Raw genomic sequence first — 20,111 nt, forward strand, 5'->3', positions numbered from 1 at the left:
TAAACGCGGCAGTCTCGGCAGTCTTTGCCTGGACTGCGGACATCCCGGACCCGGTGTGTCTGTCTCTCTTCTTTTTCTTCCTAGTCCTTGTCCCCTATTTCAGGAACCCCAATCTGCGAACCCTGGTTTGCTGCCGGTTGGCCCCGGCAACAGTGTAACAATCAGTAAAGCTTAAATGGGAAAACTAGGGGCAAGGAATGTGGCTTAGCATGCACGAGGCCTTGGGTTTGATTCCTTGGTACCATATAAACACAAAAATATTTTTTTTCAGAAAATGGGAAAACCAAAGCCAGGCATGGTGGCTCACACCTGTAATCCTAGCTACTCAGGAGACCGAGATCTGAGGATCAAGGTTCAAAGCCAGCCTGCGGCCCTAAACACCTTGAGACTTTTTTTTTTTTTTTGCCAGTCCTGGGCTTGGGCTCAGGGCCTGGGCACTGTCCTCGGACTTTTCTCAAGGCTTAGCACTCTACTACTTGAGCCTCAGCACCACTTCCAGCTTTTTTCTATATATGTGGTACTGAGGAATTGAACCTGGGTCTTCGTGCATGCTAGGCAAGCACTTTACCACTAGGCCAAACTCCCGGCCCCAAAACCTTGAGACTCTTATCTCCAATTAACCACTAGAAAATGGGAAGTGGCACTGTGGCTCAAAATGGGTAGGGTAGTAACCTTGAGCTGAAGAAGAGCTCAGGGACAGAGCCCAGGCCCAGAGTCCAGGCCCCATGACCGACAAAAAAAAAGGGGGGGGGAGTGGACTAAAATCTGTATAGTCCTGTAAGATTTAAAGGAAATTTAGTGCCCAGATAAATTTTCATTTAAGGCAAAATAGCATAGAAAAATACCTAAACCTAGGGCATAGAAAGAAAAGGTGACCTCATTGATGAGTCCTGCATTATCTTTTGTGAGTGTGCCCACACCAGTCCTGGGGCTTGAACTCAGGGCTAGGGCTGGCTTCAAATCGTGATTCTTAGATCTCAGCATCCTGAGTAGTTTGGACTACAGGTGCAAACCCCTGGCGCCTAAATCCATCATCATAACAGAAGAACATTCAAAGAAAAGCAAGTCACAAACCCCCTTTTCGTAATCATAACTGTTAAAAACCCTAACAAAACAGTCTCTATTGAACTCAACAATTTAACCTTGGAGGATAAAGTAACAGTCATAAACAGGTAATTATTATTATTATTGCTGGGTACCACTGGATCACATCTGTAATCCCAGCTAGGACTGCAGTTTGAGCTAGCCTGTCAGTAAACTCCATGGGACTCTTCTCCCCAATTAACCACTGAAAAGCAGGAAATGGAGTTGCAGCTCAAGTGGTAAAGCACTAGCCTTGAGCAAAAAATTTCAGGGATGCACCCGGGTCCTAAATTCAAGCCCCAAAACCTACATACACTAAAAAAGATGGTAAATAACTCATTCTTTGTGTCACAACTGTGCTGTCCTCACCCCAGGGGTATACTGATAGATTGGGGACATCTGAAACCACTTCTATGTTGATTGGAACCATCCTCTCCAGTTGCCCTACTCCAGTGGATAAGGCCTTTGTTAGAAAATGAGGCACTATACTGTAGCCCTGGCTTGGTGGCAGAGCACCTGAGTGCACTCTTCCTTACCTGATCTCAGCTGCCCTGTAGTCTGGGAGGTACTTATGGAAATATCTCAGTGCCTGCATCACTGCCGAGGTGCACTCCACGTACGTGTAGTCAATCATGATGTCCCCTGCAACAGTAAGGAGGGACCGAGGCCTGTGAATTCTGCCATGGCCAGGTCTACAATTCAGCCAGACAGGAGCTGGCGAGAGCCCAGCAGTGCACAGAGCCTGCAAGTGGTTATCACCCCTGAATGCCAGTGGGACACAGTAGAGAGCTGCGCCACATCCCGGAACACTGACTTGTTGATACTGTTTCAGGAAGGAACAATTATAGAGGGGCTGAGATTGCTAGAGATACACTGAATACACATGTAGATGTGTCACAACTTCCCTCCTCCCCTTGTACAACTAATCCATAATAATAAAAATATATACAACAGAGCTGGACGTCAGTGGCTAACACCTGTAATCCTAGCTCCTTGGAGGCTGAGATCTAAGGATCATGGTTCAAAACCGGTCTGGACAGGCAAATCCATGACTTTTATGTCCAATTAGCCATCAAAAAAAAAAAAGTTGGGAATAGAGCTTGTGGTTCAAGGGGTTAGAGTACTAACTTTGAGCAAACACACACAGACATACACACACTACCCTATAAAACAAAACAAAACAAAAACACCTGGGGGGGAGGAAATACTACTAAAAGGTCAAGAGATAACTAGAGACCAGAAAGGAAAGAAAAAGAAGATTTTACATAAAGAAAAAAAGAACCTTCCTCCCCAACCAAAAGTTCAGTGACAACATGCAAATACACGTCACAGCACAGGCTCCCCAGGGACTCCCATTGCCCCCTTACGGGGTACAGAACCCTAGAAGAATACTTAGGGTCCATGACAACTTCCACACAGCATAAGATCCTGCGTACAAGCAAGAGCTAGCATGGCCTCCAAGACAGAACCACAGCCTCTGATAATCCACAATCCAGTAACCCCACCAACTTGAAACTCAGGATAGGCTCAGCACAGACCTGCCAGGATGTAGGGTCAGGCATTCTGGTGGCAACCCACTTACCAAAGACTTCTGAGGGGTTCAGTAGCTCCAGCAAGTACCCCCCACGTTTGGTTTCATATGTGGCAAACCCTCCATCGCTGTTCCTCATGTTCAGCAACTAAAATAAAGAGGACGACTTGAAAACTAGGTGTGCTTGTAGCCACAAATCACAATAGAGCTTTCTAAAAGCAGCTCAGGGCTGACCATCAACAGAACAGGCATGGGAGATAAAGTCAGTCTTCATGTAAAACAAACACTCAAGTGCCCAGCACAGCTGCTATAACCATAGTAGGCAGGCCTTCTGCAGCCACCTAGGGAGCACCCCGACAGGGTCATCTGCTCATGAGCCACGGTCACTGCCAGGGCGGGGCAAATCTCCATGGTCACACATGGAAAAGACTGCACAAGATGAGTGGACCTGACCCAAGTGCTGTATCTCATGCATACGATCCCAGCCACACCAGATGCTGTAACCCCAAGACTGAGATCTAAGGGTCAAGGTTCAGAACGAGAGAGAGAGGGGGGGGGGGGAGGGCACAGAATTTCTCAGCTTTCCTTCGGATACCCAACAGACCACTTCAACCTTCTAAATGCAGGCTTAGTAGAGATCCAACATGGGTGTGGCAGATCCTTGAGCCTCCAGAACTGTGAAGTCTTAGGGGCTGTGCATACGGCCTCTGCAGCCAGGGCAGGCATCAGCTCCTGAGTACATGGCCGATATTAACCCACACAAACTCCTACAGCCTGGCCCTGGGAACAGAGGTGAGTGCCGGCGTCTATGGGCTACATGCGTGTAATGCTCACCACAGCCACAGCATCGCAAAGACGTTCTCGGGGGATGTGCTCAGTGATAGAGGGACATTTCTCCTGCAAGAGCAGCACAGACTTCAAAGCCTCCGCAGTGCAGTCAGCAACTATCCAGCCACAGTCCAGTGTACTGAAGCAGAAGCCGCCCTGCAGAATACAAATATGACCACTGAGACAAGCATCTCTTTCCCAGCAGGGCCCATCAAGGGTCCAGGAAACCCAAGGCGGGACACACCTTGAATGGACCTTGTCTTTCATATAAGGACCCCGAGAGTTTTTCAGCCTCACCCTGGATACCCTTAGACTGAGCCTCAGAATGAGGGTGGAATGCAGGTACCCTCCGAGCCCCACGGTGGAAAGGCAGTGGCTGGGCCCACACATAACTCCAACAGCTTGCATCTACCAGCCTGGAGCCTGGTGTCCACTCAAGCTTTTCTTCCCCATGTTTAGCCCTTTATTACATTGCTATGTGCCATAATGACTGAATTACCGTGAGGCATTGGGGCTGCCCACACGTGACAGCCTTGACGACAGGAGGAGCAAGTCCAAGGAGTCAACAGGGAAGGGCCAGCTGAGGTGAGAGCCTCTACACGTACCTTGTTCATCTGGCGGTAGTATTTCTGGTAGCTGGGAGGGTTGTCTGGGACCTGGGTGGAAAGCGAAAGTCACGATGGTATCAGGGGCCTCATGCTGCCATGTGGGAGCTGGAGCTACTGTGCCACTGGAGGTACAGCCACAGGGCAGCACAGCACCCTGGGCGTCGTGATCCACGTGACCAACCACAGCCCTGTCACTGCTGAGAAACAGGACCAGTAGACAGGGCTGAACAGGCTATTCTCCCAGCCCAGGTCCACAGAATTTAAGGCAGGTCCTAAGCGGCTATGCTCAGCTCAGCCAAGGTAGAGAACTAACAGGCCTGGGTGTGCCGCAGGGTCCAGTCTGATTTGCTAGGCCTCACTGCCCAGTGCATGTACTGGGCAGGAGCTCAGCGGGAAGTGCAATGTTGACTTGACAGCCTCAGCCACAGAGAGGCCCCCGAAGAAGCCGCACCTTAAGGAGATCAAAGGTAAGAAAACCAGGGACATGTGGATAGGTGCTCTAGGAAAGGGGAATGCCAGCTGGAACAAAGCTAGAGAACACTTCCGCTAGGGCAGGGGTAGGGACTGGCAGAGGAAAACACACCATGACAGAGACTGAGAGAGGGGTGGTGGGCAGGAGTGAAATGCTGAAATGTTCAGACTGAGCTCAGGGAAGCTGCTGATCTGGCAGAGCAGCTTCCGAGGAGGGAGGGCCAGCGCAGACCCTCTGAACACAGCGGCTCCAGCATAAAGACCAGAAACTAACAGCTGGTGTCAGGCCACTGCAGGCCATAGCAAGAGCTGCCCTTGGGTGACTGAGGTGGCCTAGCCAGGTAGGGCAGAGTGGGAATAACCTGGGAAAGCCAGTCTGGAGAAAGCAGGACAAGGAAAGGGTGAGGAGTTTTGGGGGCCTCACCTGGGAAAGCCGCAGGAATTCATGTGCCTTCTGTAAGCAGGACAAAAACTCAGGCCTATGGTGTGCACCTGCCTACAAGACAGAGGACAGAATGGCTTAGCCGATCTCCGACTGTCCTGGCATTATCCTGTTCCCATTGCAGCAAGAACCAGACTGACACACATCTCTGGAGAGATATCTGCAGAGTTCTACAGTTTGTTGCTGCACAGAAAAAGAGACATGAATGAAGAGTTACAGTCCACTAGCAGCAATGCAAAGAGCTCAGCCTCACCTCAGGCAGCCCATCTGGCTTGGGTGTTAGTTCAGAAACACCCTTCTAGTTCCACCATCCTCATTTCCACCAGTACACAAACACACTCATTCCATTCTACCACAGTCACAAAAACGTACACGCAGCAGCTCAAGTTCTAAGAGGCTTGTTAGTACTGTGGGTACTACCCTGCTTACTCCTAAAGCCTCACGCCAGTCCAGCATCCAGGGCTGCCAAGGAGGGCAGCACCTCTGCAGACGGGTTGGTGTTAGGCTAGTGGGAGCTTCATGGGACCACAGGTGTGGTCAGCAGTGTCACAGCTCAGAGTGGAGGTGTGTCCCATACACAGGAAGGTCAGGTGGAGGCTACAGGGGGAGCCAGAGCCACATACCTCCAGCATGGCTTGGATGGCAAATGAGGTATCCCAGATCTGTGAGCCATTGGTGCCCTACATGTAAAGGATATACAGTTACATCAACCTACCATGTCTCCTCGTTCAATTGACAATTCAGTTGCAAGCTCTGAGAGCCCTAAGTATCCTTTCAGGCCAACTAAGCCTGGAAATTCTGGTTCCTGCAGGCCCAAGTAAACAATGAAGTCCCCCGCCTCCCTCCGCAACCTGCAGGACAGCAGCTCTATTAGGACATATCTAGAATTGGATGAACCCTTAAGGACCGGACACTCCCACTCCATACAGTACCCCAGGAATGACACAAACAGCACTCCCCACCGAAAGAAGTGTGTCTTAGGTGGCAGGACCCAGCTGAGATACTACAAGGGCCTTGATGGACTAAAGAAGCCCAATCTCCAGTCTCACCCCGGAAGCTTGGCCCCCTGAACACTCTAGTCCCAGTTCAGAAGTTGGGTGTTGAGCCAGGCGCGGTGGCTCACACCCGTAATCCTAGCTATTCAGGAGCCTGAGATCTGAGGACGGTGGTTCAAAGCCAGCACAGGCACAGAAGTCCGTGAGATTTCTATCTCCAATTAACCACCAGAAAACCGGAAGTGGCACTGTGGCGAGGGGTAGGGCAGTAGCCTTGAGCTGAAGAGCTCAGATCAACACCCAGACACAGAGTTCAACTCGAACAACCAACCAAAAAAAAAAAAAAAAGAAGTTATGTGGCCAAATAGTACTGAGTCTTGTTTAGGAGTTATTAAAACATCTGACGGGGGGCTGGGAGTGTGGCATAGTGGTAGCATGCATGAAGACCCAGATTCCATTCCTTAGTACCCCATACACAGAAAAAGCCACAGTGGTGCTGAGGCTCAAGTGGTAGAGAAGCAGCCTTGAGAAAGCCCAAGGACAGTGCTCAAGCCCTGAGTTCAAGCCCCAGGACTGGCAAACAAAAAACAACAAAAAGTCTCAGGAGCATGTATGGGAGCGTGGCCTAGTGGTAGAGTGCTTGTCTATCATGCCCAAAGACCTAGGTTTGATTCCTCAGTACCACATATATAGTAAAAGTGGGAAGTGGTGCTGAGGTTCAAGTGGTAGAGCAGTAGCCTTGAAAAGGCTGGAGGACAGTGTCCAGGCCCTGAGTTCAAGCTCCAGGAGCCATCCCACAGGGTGATATTCAATACCCTGATGCCTCTCAGGGGTCAAAGACTCCAGTCAGAAACTTCTGACCAGCCAGGCACCAGTGAGTCTGAGGACTGTGGTTCAAAGCCAGCCCAGGCAAGAAAGTCTTTATGACTCTTATTTCTAATCAACCACCAGAAAATCCAAACGGTGCTGTGGCTCAGCGGTAGAGTGCTAGCCTTGAGCAAAAAAGCTCAGAGACAGGCCATGAGATCAAGCCCCATGACCAACCAAAAAAAAAGAAGAAAAAGAAACAAAGAAACCTCTGACCAGATAGAGCTCATCTCCTGTAACAGCAGTAAGGAGTACTTCTGCAGGGGGTCTGTGTCATGGTTTAGTCCACTCTGACAGGAGCTACAGATGTACATATGAGAATGAGCAGCAACCAGAGACTGAGGCACCTCAGAAGGTCTCCATGGACTCTACAGACACCAGGCCTAGATGGCAACCTAGCCACTCATGCTCTGATGGATTTGCACTGGGAAGGGGGTCACTCCCCCACATACTTTATTTCGAGACAGTTTCACTATGCTGCCCAAGCTGGCCTCAAACTCACAGGCTTCCTGCCTCAGCTTCCCAAGTACGGGGATGCAACATGGCCAGCTTTAACTTTTGAATCTTAATACACCCAAAAGGACAGAAAAAGAAAAAAAACAGGGTAAGTCAGATATGGCAGAGTATGCGTGTAAACCCAGTATTTGGAAGGTAGAAGAAGAGAAACACAAATTTAAGGACAGCCTGAGCTACGCAGTGAGACCTGCCTAAAAAGATAGATACAAAATATAAATTAATTAATTAAATAAAGAGCAGCGATGGCTGCAAAGACAAACAGTAGCCTTAGTCTGGCAGCCCTTACCTGCATTTTCATGCCATCAAGGCCCAGCCTGTAAGAACAGGAAAGTCCATTTAACAGATGAAGAGAAAGCTAGAAGTCCACCCAGCCACCCAGAGCCGCATCATGGGGAGTACACAGTTGTACCCTCTGAGCACCCGTCTCCCTAAGGCCTGGTGCTAGCCAGCCCTGGTACTTCCCAGCTGGGCCCATGGGCACAGGCATTCTACTCTACAGCAAAAGTGATAGCAGACCACAGACCAGGACTTGCCTAGCAGGGACAAGCAGAAAGTTCCACAGCCTAGTCAATTCTGCTGTCCTTGTCCAGTACCATGCTTCCAAAAGGAAGATGGCCTCCACAAGCACAGGGCTTTCTTCCTCACAGTAACCTTGACCCATCCACAGGCATCATGGCTGCCTCATGGAACCATCCAATGTTCCTGCTAAGTGGCAAGTATTCCCAGTCAAAAGCAACTGTTTCCAGACACCTTGCACCCTGGCCTTCCCCACTGTACCCTCAGGTGTAGGGACCCCACACAACGTCCGCAACTCTGCATTCAGAGTTTACAGCTATCTCTTGGCACCCTCACCAGAGGTAATCTGGAATCCTGGAGACATGCTCCTGGAAGGCAGCAGAGGCCGGCCCATCCACAGCCCAGCGCACAAGCATATTGATGGTTTTTGAGATCTGTGGAAGAAGCAGACACCAGGGCTTAAACAGCCTGGCTCCAGGGACAGCCCAGGGCACGTTCCACTCTAACAGGAGCTTCTCCAACTCTCAAAAGCACAGCAGGGTTCCTCAGAAATGACTGAGGTTGTATCAGTCAAGGTCACTGGCTACCTTAGGATGTAAAGAGGTCACAGAGATAGTGAGTACCCACGGTGGTACCTGATGGGTTTCTCTAGAGAAATGCACGGGTGGATCTACCACAGTATGGTGACCACCACCATAGCACACTCTAATACCCAGTTTTCCCCTGATCCGAGATCAGGCTTGTTCCTTGAATATAATCAGACTGGCTTACATCAAACTCATAGCCTCAAGGGGCAAAGTGGACCAGAAGCCACTAGGCCTAGCACCTTCCAGCCACACAGGAGAACAGGAATGGAATGCAAGGGCCCCAATATTCCCCACTCCCTGCCAGGTACCGCTAAACTCTGAGAGAGAGACAAATGCTAAATTACTGGGGAGGGGACCAGGAGAGTCAGAGGAGCAAACACAGTCCTCTCAGCTGGGTAAAATTCAGGAGGCAGCTCCTAGAAGCAGGTAGGAAGACACACCTAGTCAAGAGCAGGTGACGACAGGACGGGTGGCTCAGCTTCACTAAGCCTTGTGCCTTGGCACATGGAATATAGACAAGCATCTTGTCAACACCATGTCTGGAGGTGCTCTCTCCAGGGAGATCCCCTACTCCCAGCTCCCCTACTCCACAGATATTGGCCCCTGGGGCCTCTGAAAGGTAACTAGCTGTCTTCGGGGGCTGCACCTGGCACCAGGGGGTGGGAGAACTGACCGGGCCAATGCTAATGCTCTTGGTGAAGCGGTCGTCAGCAACAATATGCTCGTACAGTGTCTGGACAGCCTGCTGCCGTAAGGTGGTACTGTGGAAGCGCTCATACAGGTTGAGGAGTCCTGCAGGGCAGCAGAGGGCAGCTGTGGGCACTGGGTACCAGACCAGTATGGCCTTAGCCACACAGTGCAGCATATAGCCCTCTTTATTTGGGCTCTTTTCCCATTTATCCCACCTTCCCTGCCCCTCCTCCTTCTCAACCAGGCAGCTCTATTCTACCCTGGTAGTTTTTACAGACCTTTCAAGACTTGGCTTGTCCTAGATATAATCCAGGACAGGGCTATATCTCCCACCCCAGAGCCTGGCACAGAGGAAGGATAAGGGAATGACACGAGGGTCAAATGAGCAACCTCGCCAGTGCATGCTGCACAGGCCTTCCCAAGTACTCTGGGGAGATACCCACCATACGCCACACGCAGCAGCCAGCTATGTGGCGTGTACAGGTCATCTGGGGACACATTATTCCTCTGTGCTGGCCAGTCGATGCTGGAATAGTCCTCCACATAGAGCTCCTGGAGGGTGGGGGGATACTTGAGCTGCAGCTGGTAAGGGAAAAAGACCTGCTTCCTGGACACAGAGGAGGGCCTGACTCCAATCCTCAGGGCTCAATCATGCCCTTCCCCCGGGGTGGGTGTCAGGCCTGACCATCTCAGCTAACTCAGGGCCACTTGGAGGAGCTGCTTTAACTCTGAGGCCCAAAGCCACTCCTCTCCTTCCCAAGGGCACTGCACAAAATACACCCTGTTCTCCAACTCCATCTCAGGGCTGCTGACCAAGGACACAGAAGCATACATAGATCAGGACTGCTCAGGGGTAGAGAGTATAGGCAGTGTCCCCTCGGGACACGGGACAACAGCTGCTGTGTTTATAAGAAAAACGGCAGAGGCTGCGGGGTACCTCGATGGGAACACTTGCTGCTCTGATCCCAGGTCCCCTGGGGTCAGAAGGCTCACCTGGCGGAGGCTCTGAACTAGCGGGTCCTCTGAGGCGCTCAATCTAGTAGCATAGCAGTAGCTCATCGGCAGGTAGACTTGCCGGCAGTGGCACCAGAGAGTGGAGGGATGTGCAGGCATCCAGGTGGGAAATAGCCTGGAAAACAACAAATGTCAAGGGGTCAACAGGACATGAGCCTGCCTGTGTGCAGGCCTTGGGACCTTGGGCCTTTTAATCAGGGATACCAGGGGGCTGGCTGGCCATTCCCTCTGGCCAGCATGGAGGCCACTCCGTTTGGCTGGAGTCAGGCTGTCCAGGGTCTGGGATACTTTGCCAGAGGCTTGGGTATCACCTGTCCTTCAAGAGCTCAACCCACCCCTCCCAGGATGGGGATATTAGTGAACTTGTATGTTGATGATGCCTTTGGAGGAAGGCATTTACGACTTTCATGACATGGTTTAAAAAAAGAGAAAAAGACACTAGACCACAGGTTTCAGAGACTACAGAATTAATATAAGCACTAGTAGGAAAATACTATCCACTGGAATAAAATTTAGGAGACACACGTAGACGTGCTGGTGGTATAAGTGATATCCAAGACTTGGTAAATATTTGGTACCACAAACGAGATAAGGGGAAGGAAACACAGTAACTGCCTGAGAACTGAGGCTGGGGGTCTGCCCTCTACTCTGCCACACTACAAACCCCTGCTACCCAGCTGGGCCTCTGGCCCGATTCAATGCACTCTTCCTGCCCAATGACTCAGTGTACTCAGCGGCCCCATGCAGCCCTGCCGATCTACTAGGGAAAGCTCTCAGGCAGCCCTGTTGCTCCACTAGGGAGGCCACCCACACAGCCTCCTACTAGGGAAGGTAGCGCAACCAGCCGAGGACAGGCATACCACATCTCGGGGAACAAAGTGTTCAGGCCTTCCCAGCTGTAAACATTCAGGACAGCAAGCCAGAATTTCCCCCAAGAGGGGATGGCGACTGCACCACCTGCAAAAAGAACCAGCCACATCAGCTGCCTCTATCCAAGATCAGTCAGAGCTGTCACCGAGTCCCTTCCTACATGAGCTGAGGGCAGACTGTTTGTCTCTGTAGCCCCCACACAGGAAGCAGGATCCAAAGCTAATCACAACACTGGATAGGACCAACACCTTTCTGGAGTACAAGTGTGTCAAACTCTAGGAGAGCTGTTTGCAGCCTGTAATTCTAGGAAGGAACATGCAAAGGCAGCTACCTCATGCTCAGATACCAAGAGGCCCAGATGCACATAGCAACCTACATGTGCTTACATGTGCTCACAAGGCAAGAAAGAGAGGAGAGGCTTGCCTTTTCCCCACTCAGATGCACCTCAGCTGCCTGTCTGTATGGTACTTGGAAGATAGTCCAGCACAGATAGAGGAATGGGCCAACACCCAGACACCAGCAACAGTTGGTCTCAAGCACAGGATAGGACAACACTGACTTTGACATATTTTTATGAAGAGATTCAAAAAACCCCAAACCCAAGTGTGTGAATGTCAAAAAGATCTAGAAAACTACTAGGCAAAGAACAGCCCAAGCACAGGCAAGCACCAAAAGAGCTTCAGCAGGTTTGTGAACTCAGCATCAATCAGACACCAAAGGCAGATGATGAATCACACAATGACAAACATAAAAGGAGAGCCAGGAACCAGTAGCTCACACCTGTCACCCTAGCTACTCAGAAGTCTGAGATCTGAGGATCATGGTTCAAAGCCAGTGCAGGCAAAAAATTCCAGGAGATTCTTTTTTTTTTTGCCAGTCCTGGGCTTGAGCTCAGGGCTTGAGCACTGTCCTTGGACTTTCTCAAGGCTAGAGCTCTACTGCTTGAGCCTCAGCACCACTTCCGGCTTTTTTCCTATGTATGTGGTACCAAGGAATTGAACCTGGGTCTTCATGCATGCTAGGCAAGCGCTTTAACCATTAGGCCAAACTCCCGGCCCCTCCAGGAGATTCTTATCTCCAATGAGCCACCAGAAAACCAAAAGTGGTTCTGTAGCTCAGAGTGGTAGAGCACTAGCCTTGAGTTGAAGACCTTAGGGACAGTGCCTAGGCCCTGAGTTCAACTCTCACAACAAATAAATAAGAAAGAAAAAGGGGAAAATAAGATCCCAGGTAGGTATTTCATCCAGCCTGGTCAGGAAGAAATGAAGTAAGGAAGCTGGGCACGGTGGCTCACGCCTGTCATCCTAGCTACTCAGGAGGCAGAGATCTGAGGATTGCAGTTCAAAGCCAGCCTGGGTACTAACTTCCATGAGACTCTTATCCTCCAATTAACCACCAGAAAACTGAAAGTGGCACTGTGGCTCAAGGGGTAGGGCGGTAGCCTTGAGCTGAAGAGCTCAGTGACCAGGCCCAGAGTTCAAGTCCCACGACTGACAAAAAAAAAAAAAAAAAAAAAGAATGAAGTAAGGGGTTATTGGGAATGTAGCTGAGTGTAGAGTGCTTGCCTAGCATGCATGGAGCCCTGGGTCTGATTCCTCAGAACCACATAAACAGAACGAGCCAGAAATGGTGTGGTAGAGTGCTAGCCTTGAGCAAAAGAAGGTCAGGGACAGTGCCCAGGTCCTAAATTCAAGCCCTAGGACTGGCAATCAAAAAACAAAAAGAAAAAAGGAAGATATGCAGTGTCTGGGAGCACACACCTATACTCCTAGGTACTCAGGAGGCTGAGATCTAAGGATTTCAGTTTGAAGCCAACCCAGACAGGAAAAATCCATGAAATTTTTATCTCTATTAATCAGCAAAAAGCACTAAGTGGAGCTTTGGTTCAAGTGGTAGAGCACTAGCCTTGATCAAAAGAGCACCCAGGCCTGGAGTTCAAGCCCCTGGATTGGCAAAAGGAAACAGAAGATGTGGAGGAAAAAGTAGGAGTTTCTAAAGTGGCTAAAAATATAGGACAGGAGGAAACAGTGTATGGGGCCCCCGGAAAGGGCCTTGAAGAAACCCTTGTGGTGCGTGCATGGAGAAGAGTAGGGTGGGTGTGGTGGGTACTGGTCTTTGAGAAGCAAGGTATATAGCACATGCCAAACTCTAACACGTTCTGTGCTTTGTTGTTGAAATAACAGCAGGAGCCATAAAGGGTACTAGAGGATGAACTTCAAAGCCCAGAGGCAAGCTGGTGCCCAGGAGGGCAAGTGTGGAGGATATGGGCACAGCCCAGTGCCATGGGCCTGCTTACCTATGTCTGGACTGCTCAGAGAAGGCCAACTATACACTGATGCAGAAGCAATGCTGTTTTTGCATTTCTGCTGATTTGAACATTTTTTTAGGTATTTCTCCCTATTTCTAATTTGATGAATTCCCTGCCCATTTATTCTGCTATGTTCCAACTGGAAGTATACCTGATTTTCCTTTGTAAGGGCTCACTGTTCAGTATAACATGACGCAAGTCCTTTAAATCATAAAGGACGTACCTTTCTTGTGAAGGGTATTCCGAGCGCGTACCAGGTCAGGATCGTCGGGCCCAACACCCAGGATTCTGAGAGACACATAGTTGAGTGCAGTCCCAAACACCGTGGACTCGTCCTCGATGTGCCTGTGGCAAGCAGAAAGCCAGCGGGCAAATGACCTTTGTCACTACTTCTAAAATACAAAGCAACACTAGTAGTGAAGTTTGTCTAGAAAAGAATGCTAAAATACCTTCCACCAATTGACATGAAAATACAGGAGGCCCTGTATAGCCACAAGAACAAGAGTTCAGTCACATTCCTTGACGTGAGCAGCTTTAAACCAAGGGGGCAGGATCTGCTCTCCTAGGGTGAGCCACATCAGAAAACAAGTTGAGGCAGGGGACTGTGGGCACACCTGCACCTGCTGCCTCCCAGAGGCAGAGACAGTTTTCTGCCTTACTGATTTCTTTAAAAAAAAAAAAAAAAAAAAAAAAAGATGGCTTTCACTTGGCCTGGGATGTCAAGAAACCCTCCAACAGATCATGAAAACATTCACGGAGTTAAAGCACACATTTGGTAGACACCACCTCCTTCCTGCCAGGCTCTCTCCACTCTACCCTAAGTCCACAGTTGTGTCTCAACAGGTGCCTGAAAACCTGAGCCCTGCCTACACAACACATGCATCCATGTACTCCTATGTGCAGACTCACAAGCCCCAGCCGCCATCAGGAAGCTGGACGGACCGCAGGTATCGCATTATCTCCTCTCTGTACCCAGCCGGAAGAGGGATGTGCGCTATGTGGCACGTAATCAGGAGCCCTGTGTGTCAAGAAGAAAGTTCCTCATTAAGTACAAGCCCCGGCCCTGCTAAGCCCCGCACCCTTTGTACTGCGGACCCCACCCTAACTCAGGTTATGGGAACTGGGAATTGGGTCTCCTTCCTGTGAATTCAAGCCTAGGAAGGCCATTCCTCCCGGGTCAGTCAAGGACCTTGCGAACAGAGCTCGAGAGGGCCATGGCAGCACAGGTATCACTTGTAGTCCAGGTCCTGCAGAGCCCACACAGCCACACCTGGCCCGTGCTTGTGTCACAGAGGCACCAGACTCTGCATAGGGCCTTGAGGAGGTCGTTGAGGGCCCAAGAAGAACCAGGTCAAGATCACTCTTACTTGAACAGTTTTTGGAAAATACTTCAAAAGGATCATCCCTGGGTGAAGTTTACTGCTTATTTGTATTGTTGTCTTAGAATTTTTTTAGAAAGCACATACTACTTTGCAAGACTGAAAATGCTATCTCAAAAAATCCTCATTCCCAGCATGGTCTTTGTAAGGTCTGCCAAAATTAAACACCACAGTTGCAGAAGAGAGGGTTTACTGTGTGAGGGAAAGAGCAGACCTCCACCTGCCCAATATAGGAGTCGGGCAGAGCGAGAGAGCTTATGGCGGGAAGTGAGAGATTAGATAGGGGGAGAGGTGTGGCCACAGCAGAAGTGGAGGTGATCCTAGAGGATGGGGATGTACCTCAGACTGGGGGACCTCCCACTGCCCCTAGACATGCCAGTTGCCAGGGTTTGGGATGCTGGGCAGAGATTTCCAGGATACAGGGGGAAAGAGCCAATGGAAGAAGTCATTTCTTCCAGGTAGACCGAACAGTCTTCTGATCCTTTGGTGCCCAGGGCTCCCAGGTTATATTACCCACTCCTCACTCACTCTTCACATAGCAGATTCATTAGAACCATGTGCTCATGACCCGCCAAAGAAGAGCCTCATGGCTGAGTTACTATTGAAACAAGCCCATAAGAATTCAGGTCACTTTGGTCAGGAGCGAGGTCTAGTGGTAGAGTGCTTGCCTAGCATGCACAAAGCCCTGGGTTCGATTCCTTGGAATCACATACACAGAAAAAAACAGGAAATGGTGCTGTGGTTCAAGTGGTAGACTATTAGACTTGAGAAAAAAAATGCTCCAGGACAGTGCTCAGGCCCCAAGTTCAAGCCCCAGGACTGGCAATTAAAAAAGAAAGGAAAAAAATTCAGGCTACTGAGATAACAGAATCACAAGTGTCTGGGGGAAAGGGGCCTTAACTGAAGGGCAGAAATGGCCCACATGGTAAGGCTGATTGTTTCTGTAGATAAACAATCTTGTCAGTTTAGCAATCAAAGCATCCAACTGCAACCCTACTACCACTTACTAGCCCGAACCTGAGGTTTCCCTGCCAGGATTAACTCAACTACCCTTTCAGGATGCGTTCACAACAGTTGTCAGCTCCACATCCACCACCAGACCTATAGTGCCTTGGCATATCTAAAGTGTGCCCTTCCCACCTCACACTCTTCCCCCTTCAGTTTTCAGAGTATTGACCACTCTTGATGGTCTAGGCCAGTTCCCCAGCACCAGCTGCAAAATGACTAGGACACAAGACAATCCTTCCCACTCTTTTCCCACCAGCTCCTGGGTTTTCACCTGCTTCCCCAATAGCCCAAGCCCAGGCCCTTGGGTTGAGGTGGCATGCTATACCTGGCAGCACAAAGAGTGGGCCACCGTAATCACCTGCCCAGTGCCCATCTTCAGCTTGTAGCCCCACATAAAATGCTACTCCATTCAGAGCCCCTTCGCGGGCTGTTTGAGCTTTGGGAAAGTCCTTAAAGTAATTCCTCTGCAAACAGAGAGAAACAAAAACAAAATCAGAAAGCGGAGATGCCTGTTGCCCAGTCAGATAAGCCCTTTTCCTGCACAGTTTAAATCAAAGGGTGAACCTAGATTATTTTAAATTATTAAAAACCCTCATGTCCCTGATGATAGCATCACACCTCGCTAAAGAGGCCAGTTTCATGGTCTCATGGTTTTACTCTCCAGTGACACATATGCAAGTTTCTTCCAAAGTTCTAGCTATCGGGCCTGGAGTTTGGTCCAGTGGTAGAGTGCTTGCCTAAGACCCGGGTTCGATTCCTCGGCACCACACACATAGAAAAAGGCCGGAAGTGGTGCTGAGGCTCAAGTGGTAGAGTTCTAGCCTTGAGAAAGTCCAAGGACAGTGCTCAGGCCCTGAGCCCAAGCCCAGGACTGGCAAAAAACAAAACAAAACAAAGTTCTAGATGAGTTCCGCGCCTTCCAAACGCGGGTGGGCAGGGCACGAAGGACTCCCGGGAAGCCAGGCCGCTGCCCGAGGCGGGCCCGGGCTGGGACCCGCGGCACGGAGCTCGTCTGGGACCCGTGTGGCCGGCCAGGGCGGCTCACAGCGCCTCTCCTCACGCAGGAGGCAGAGCCGGGCCGGGAGCGCCGCGCCACTCACGGTGTCCAGGCCCAAGGCGTGGGCCTCCAGCGCGGTCTGCCCGCGGCCGGCGTCCTCCTCCCCGGCCGAGTACGTCCACGTCTGCCGGCCCAGCTCGTTGTGCAGCCGCCAGCGGCGCAGGTCGGTGGCGGGCTCGGTCTTGTGAGGGCCCCCGCGACGCCGCAGACACCTGCGGGGAGCGGAAGGGGAAGTGCGGCCCGGCCCCCCGCCACCGGGCCCGCCGCGAGCCCCCGACCCCGACCCCCGGGGCCCCGGCCCGGGACTCACGTGCCCTCCGTCATGTCGGCGCCGCGCTCCGCACCCGGCCCCCGGGACCCGCTAAACTAGCCGCGCTCCCGCCGGCCCCGCCCACCGCGCGGCGCGCGCCCCTCGGCCGACGCCGCCGAGGCATGGGCCGATGCCCTCCCAGCCAATCACCGCGCGGCGAGACGAGCACCCGCGGGTCCCGACGGCCGCAGTGGTGGAGCGAGAACCGCCCCACACGGCGGCGAGGCCCCGGGCGTGGCTGGCGGGGAGGCGGAGGGGCGTGGCCGGAGGCGTGGCCTCCGGCAGGGGCGAGCCCAGGTGGCTGGCGGTGCGGCGGGGGGCGTGGCCGGAGGCGTGGCCTCCGGCAGGGGCTAACCCAGGTGGCTGACGGGGGGAGGGGCGTGGCCTGAGGAAAAGGGCGGGGCGGCGGAGGGGCGTGGCCTCAGGCAGGGGCGAGCCCAGGTGGCTGGCGGTGCGGCGGGGGGCGTGGCCTGAGGAAGAGGGCGGTCCGGCGGAGGGGAGGGGTCGCGTTGAGGCGGGGCGGCTCGCCGGGAGGGAGAGCGGCGAGAAGACCAGGAGTCCTGAGGCCAGCGAGCCAGTCCTGAGCTCGAGTCGCCAGACACCTCGTGGGAGACCCAGGGTCCAGGCAGGGCAGGGCAGGGCTCGCGGGAAGGGGAACGGCAGTGGGGCAACCTCAGGCTTCTCTCCACCCAGGTCATTCACCACCAGGCAGGTAATAGGATGCAAGTTTATTGATTTAACATAGCAGAGTTGACACGACATTCTGGTTCCTATCCTCTGTCCTAACCTGCCGAATCCTGTCCTACCTATCCAGTCCATCTGCTGGACTCACCTCTCCACGTCTTAGTCCTGACGTCAAACCAGGCTCCATGCCACACACAAGGAGGGCTTCTGCAGGTCCAAGATCCTCCAACCAGTCTCAGGGAAGGCAGCAGAAGTGCCGCCCCTCATTCTGGCTGCTCTTCTCTGGCCCAAACTCCTTGCTCGATTTGGATTGGTCATGCGCTGGGCCAGTGGTGCCCAGGGATGTGCTAGTAGGTTAGCTACTGCTCCATCTCCCATGCCCAGGGGTCTAGGCTCTTAGGTATTACTCCATCTTGTAAGCCATGCTCCTGACCCTTCTTGTGGTCCTTGCATCGGCTTTATCTCCCATTTACATATGCCTAAAGTTTGTATTGGCAATATATTTCTTCGAATATTTTAGCTGTATTTCATCGCATTGTTTTTCATTCTAATTATATTAGTATTTTTGTATCATATGCATTATGTTACTATTTTCACATCATTACCTCTGCTTCTGCTTTACCTTCACATCTTTATGCTCATAATGGGGGACTCCATGCTCCTCCCTGTCCACGGGGGGAGGGGGAATACCACATGCCACCATGCCATCTCCCTATCCACGGGGAATCCCATATTCCTCCCTATCCCCTGGGGGCCCAGCCACAATCTACTTCCTCGTCCATGGGGATGGGAACCCACATACCACCAGCCCACCCATGAGGAGGCCCCCCCCCCCCGCTCCTCCCCATCCATGGGGGGAGCACCTGCATACTACCTCCCCATCCACAGGGGGCCCCACACTCCTCCCTATCCATGGGGGGGGGGGCAGGCACACACCTCTTCCCTAATGAAATATGGAGATTGTAAGTGGTCTGTAAAGGATGTTCTTCTTTGATAGAAATAAGTGAACACACAGTAATGAAATAGATAATACCTAAGTATCACTAAGTATCAGCTTTTCCATGCATAAAGAAGTTGTTTTGGCCAGTGTTGGTGTCTTACACCCATAATTCTAGCTGAGATCTAAGGATCACAATTGAAAGCCAGCACAACCAGGAAAGTCCTGAGACTCTTACCTCCAAATTAACCACCAGAAAACCAGTAGTGGAACTGTGACTCAAAGTGGTGGTCGAGTGTTAGCCTTGAGCACAGAGCTCAGGGACAGCAGCATTCAGGCCCTGAGTTCAAGCCCCACAACTGACAAAAAGAACGGGGAAGGAAAAGAAAAGAAAAAGAGAGGCTGGGAAAGTGGCTTAGTATAGTGATTGCCTAGCATGCATGAAGCCCTGGGTTCAATTCCTCTATACCACAAACAAAGGGTGCTGTGGCTCAAGTGGTAGAGTGCTAACCTGGAGCAAAAAAAGGTCAGGAACAGTATCCAGGCACTGAATTCAACCCCGGGACTGGCAAAAGAAAATAAAGAAGAGAAGAGCTCTTTGCCCCTTTTCCTGCGAGAATGAAGACCATTCTCAGCAACCAGACTGTTGATATTCCAAAAAATGTCAACATCACTCTGAAGGTGCTCGTGAAGGGCCCCCTCAGAACCCTCCGGAGGGATTTCAACCACACTGACGTAGAAGAACTCAGTCTCCTTGGAAAGAAAAAGAAGAGGTCCCGGCTTGACAAATGGTGGGGAAACAGAAAGGAACTGGCCACTGTTCGTACCATCTGTAGTCATGCACAGAACATGATCCAGGGTGTTACTCTGGGCTTCTGCTACAAGATGAGGTCTGGGTATTCTCACTTCCCCGTCAATGTCATTCAGGAGAACGGGTCTCTAGTTGAAATCCGAAACTTCTTGGGAGAGAAATTCATCCAAAGAGTTTGGATGAGGACAGGTGTTGCTTATTCAGTATCTCAAGCCCAGAAAGATGAATTAATCCTTGAAGGAAATGATATTGAACTTGTCTCAAATTCAGCTGCTTTGATTCAGCAAGCAGCAACAGTTAAAAACAAGAATATCAGAAAATTTTTGGATGGTATCTATATTTCTGAAAAAGGAACAGTTCAATAGGCTGATGAATAATATATAAGTTAACTCAGCTTCAGAAATACCATACAGGATTCTGATAACCAGTTTGTGATACTTCAATGATACAATAAAAGAATTCTCTTGAAAAAAAAAAAGAAAAGAAGATACATTTCCAAGGACAATCAGAAAAAGTACTTATCTCAACTTACACCCTACCACTCCCAGCTAGTTCAATAAACTAAATAATACAAGTCTCAGAGATTCTGGACCCAGACA

The 20,111-nt window shown here is 51.1% G+C and overlaps 1 protein-coding gene and 1 pseudogene across 2 annotated transcripts in view; one reads left to right on the top strand and one right to left on the bottom strand.

Annotated features, from left to right (window-relative positions):
• Lss (lanosterol synthase) overlaps positions 1-17,161 on the bottom strand; it is a 32,664-nt gene extending 15,503 nt beyond the window's left edge. The window contains exons 1-17 of one of the 2 annotated variants that reach the window (XM_090350838.1): positions 17,081-17,161; positions 16,814-16,982; positions 16,072-16,177; positions 14,236-14,344; positions 13,550-13,671; positions 11,009-11,105; positions 10,128-10,263; positions 9,578-9,686; positions 9,118-9,236; positions 8,194-8,291; positions 7,628-7,655; positions 5,587-5,643; positions 4,946-5,017; positions 4,048-4,098; positions 3,449-3,598; positions 2,666-2,762; positions 1,620-1,725 (exon numbers count right to left, since the gene is read on the bottom strand). In XM_090350838.1, coding sequence (XP_090206964.1) covers positions 1,620-1,725; positions 2,666-2,762; positions 3,449-3,598; positions 4,048-4,098; positions 4,946-5,017; positions 5,587-5,643; positions 7,628-7,655; positions 8,194-8,291; positions 9,118-9,236; positions 9,578-9,686; positions 10,128-10,263; positions 11,009-11,105; positions 13,550-13,671; positions 14,236-14,344; positions 16,072-16,177; positions 16,814-16,982; positions 17,081-17,094 — 1,640 coding nt within the window. In that variant the 5' untranslated portion in view covers positions 17,095-17,161. Of the gene's footprint in view, positions 1-1,619; positions 1,726-2,665; positions 2,763-3,448; positions 3,599-4,047; positions 4,099-4,945; positions 5,018-5,586; positions 5,644-7,627; positions 7,656-8,193; positions 8,292-9,117; positions 9,237-9,577; positions 9,687-10,127; positions 10,264-11,008; positions 11,106-13,549; positions 13,672-14,235; positions 14,345-16,038; positions 16,178-16,813; positions 16,983-17,080 lie in introns of both variants that reach the window. The other variant, XM_090350834.1, reaches the window with a different exon arrangement.
• Positions 17,162-19,319: 2,158 nt separating this feature from the next.
• LOC150069789 (large ribosomal subunit protein uL6 pseudogene) lies at positions 19,320-20,081 on the top strand (annotated as a pseudogene).
• The last annotated feature ends 30 nt before the right edge of the window (positions 20,082-20,111 follow it).

The sequence above is a fragment of the Megascapheus bottae genome, chromosome 1, assembly GCF_031878675.1.
Source record: "Megascapheus bottae isolate mThoBot1 chromosome 1, mThoBot2.hap1, whole genome shotgun sequence".
NCBI lineage: Eukaryota > Metazoa > Chordata > Mammalia > Rodentia > Geomyidae > Megascapheus > Megascapheus bottae.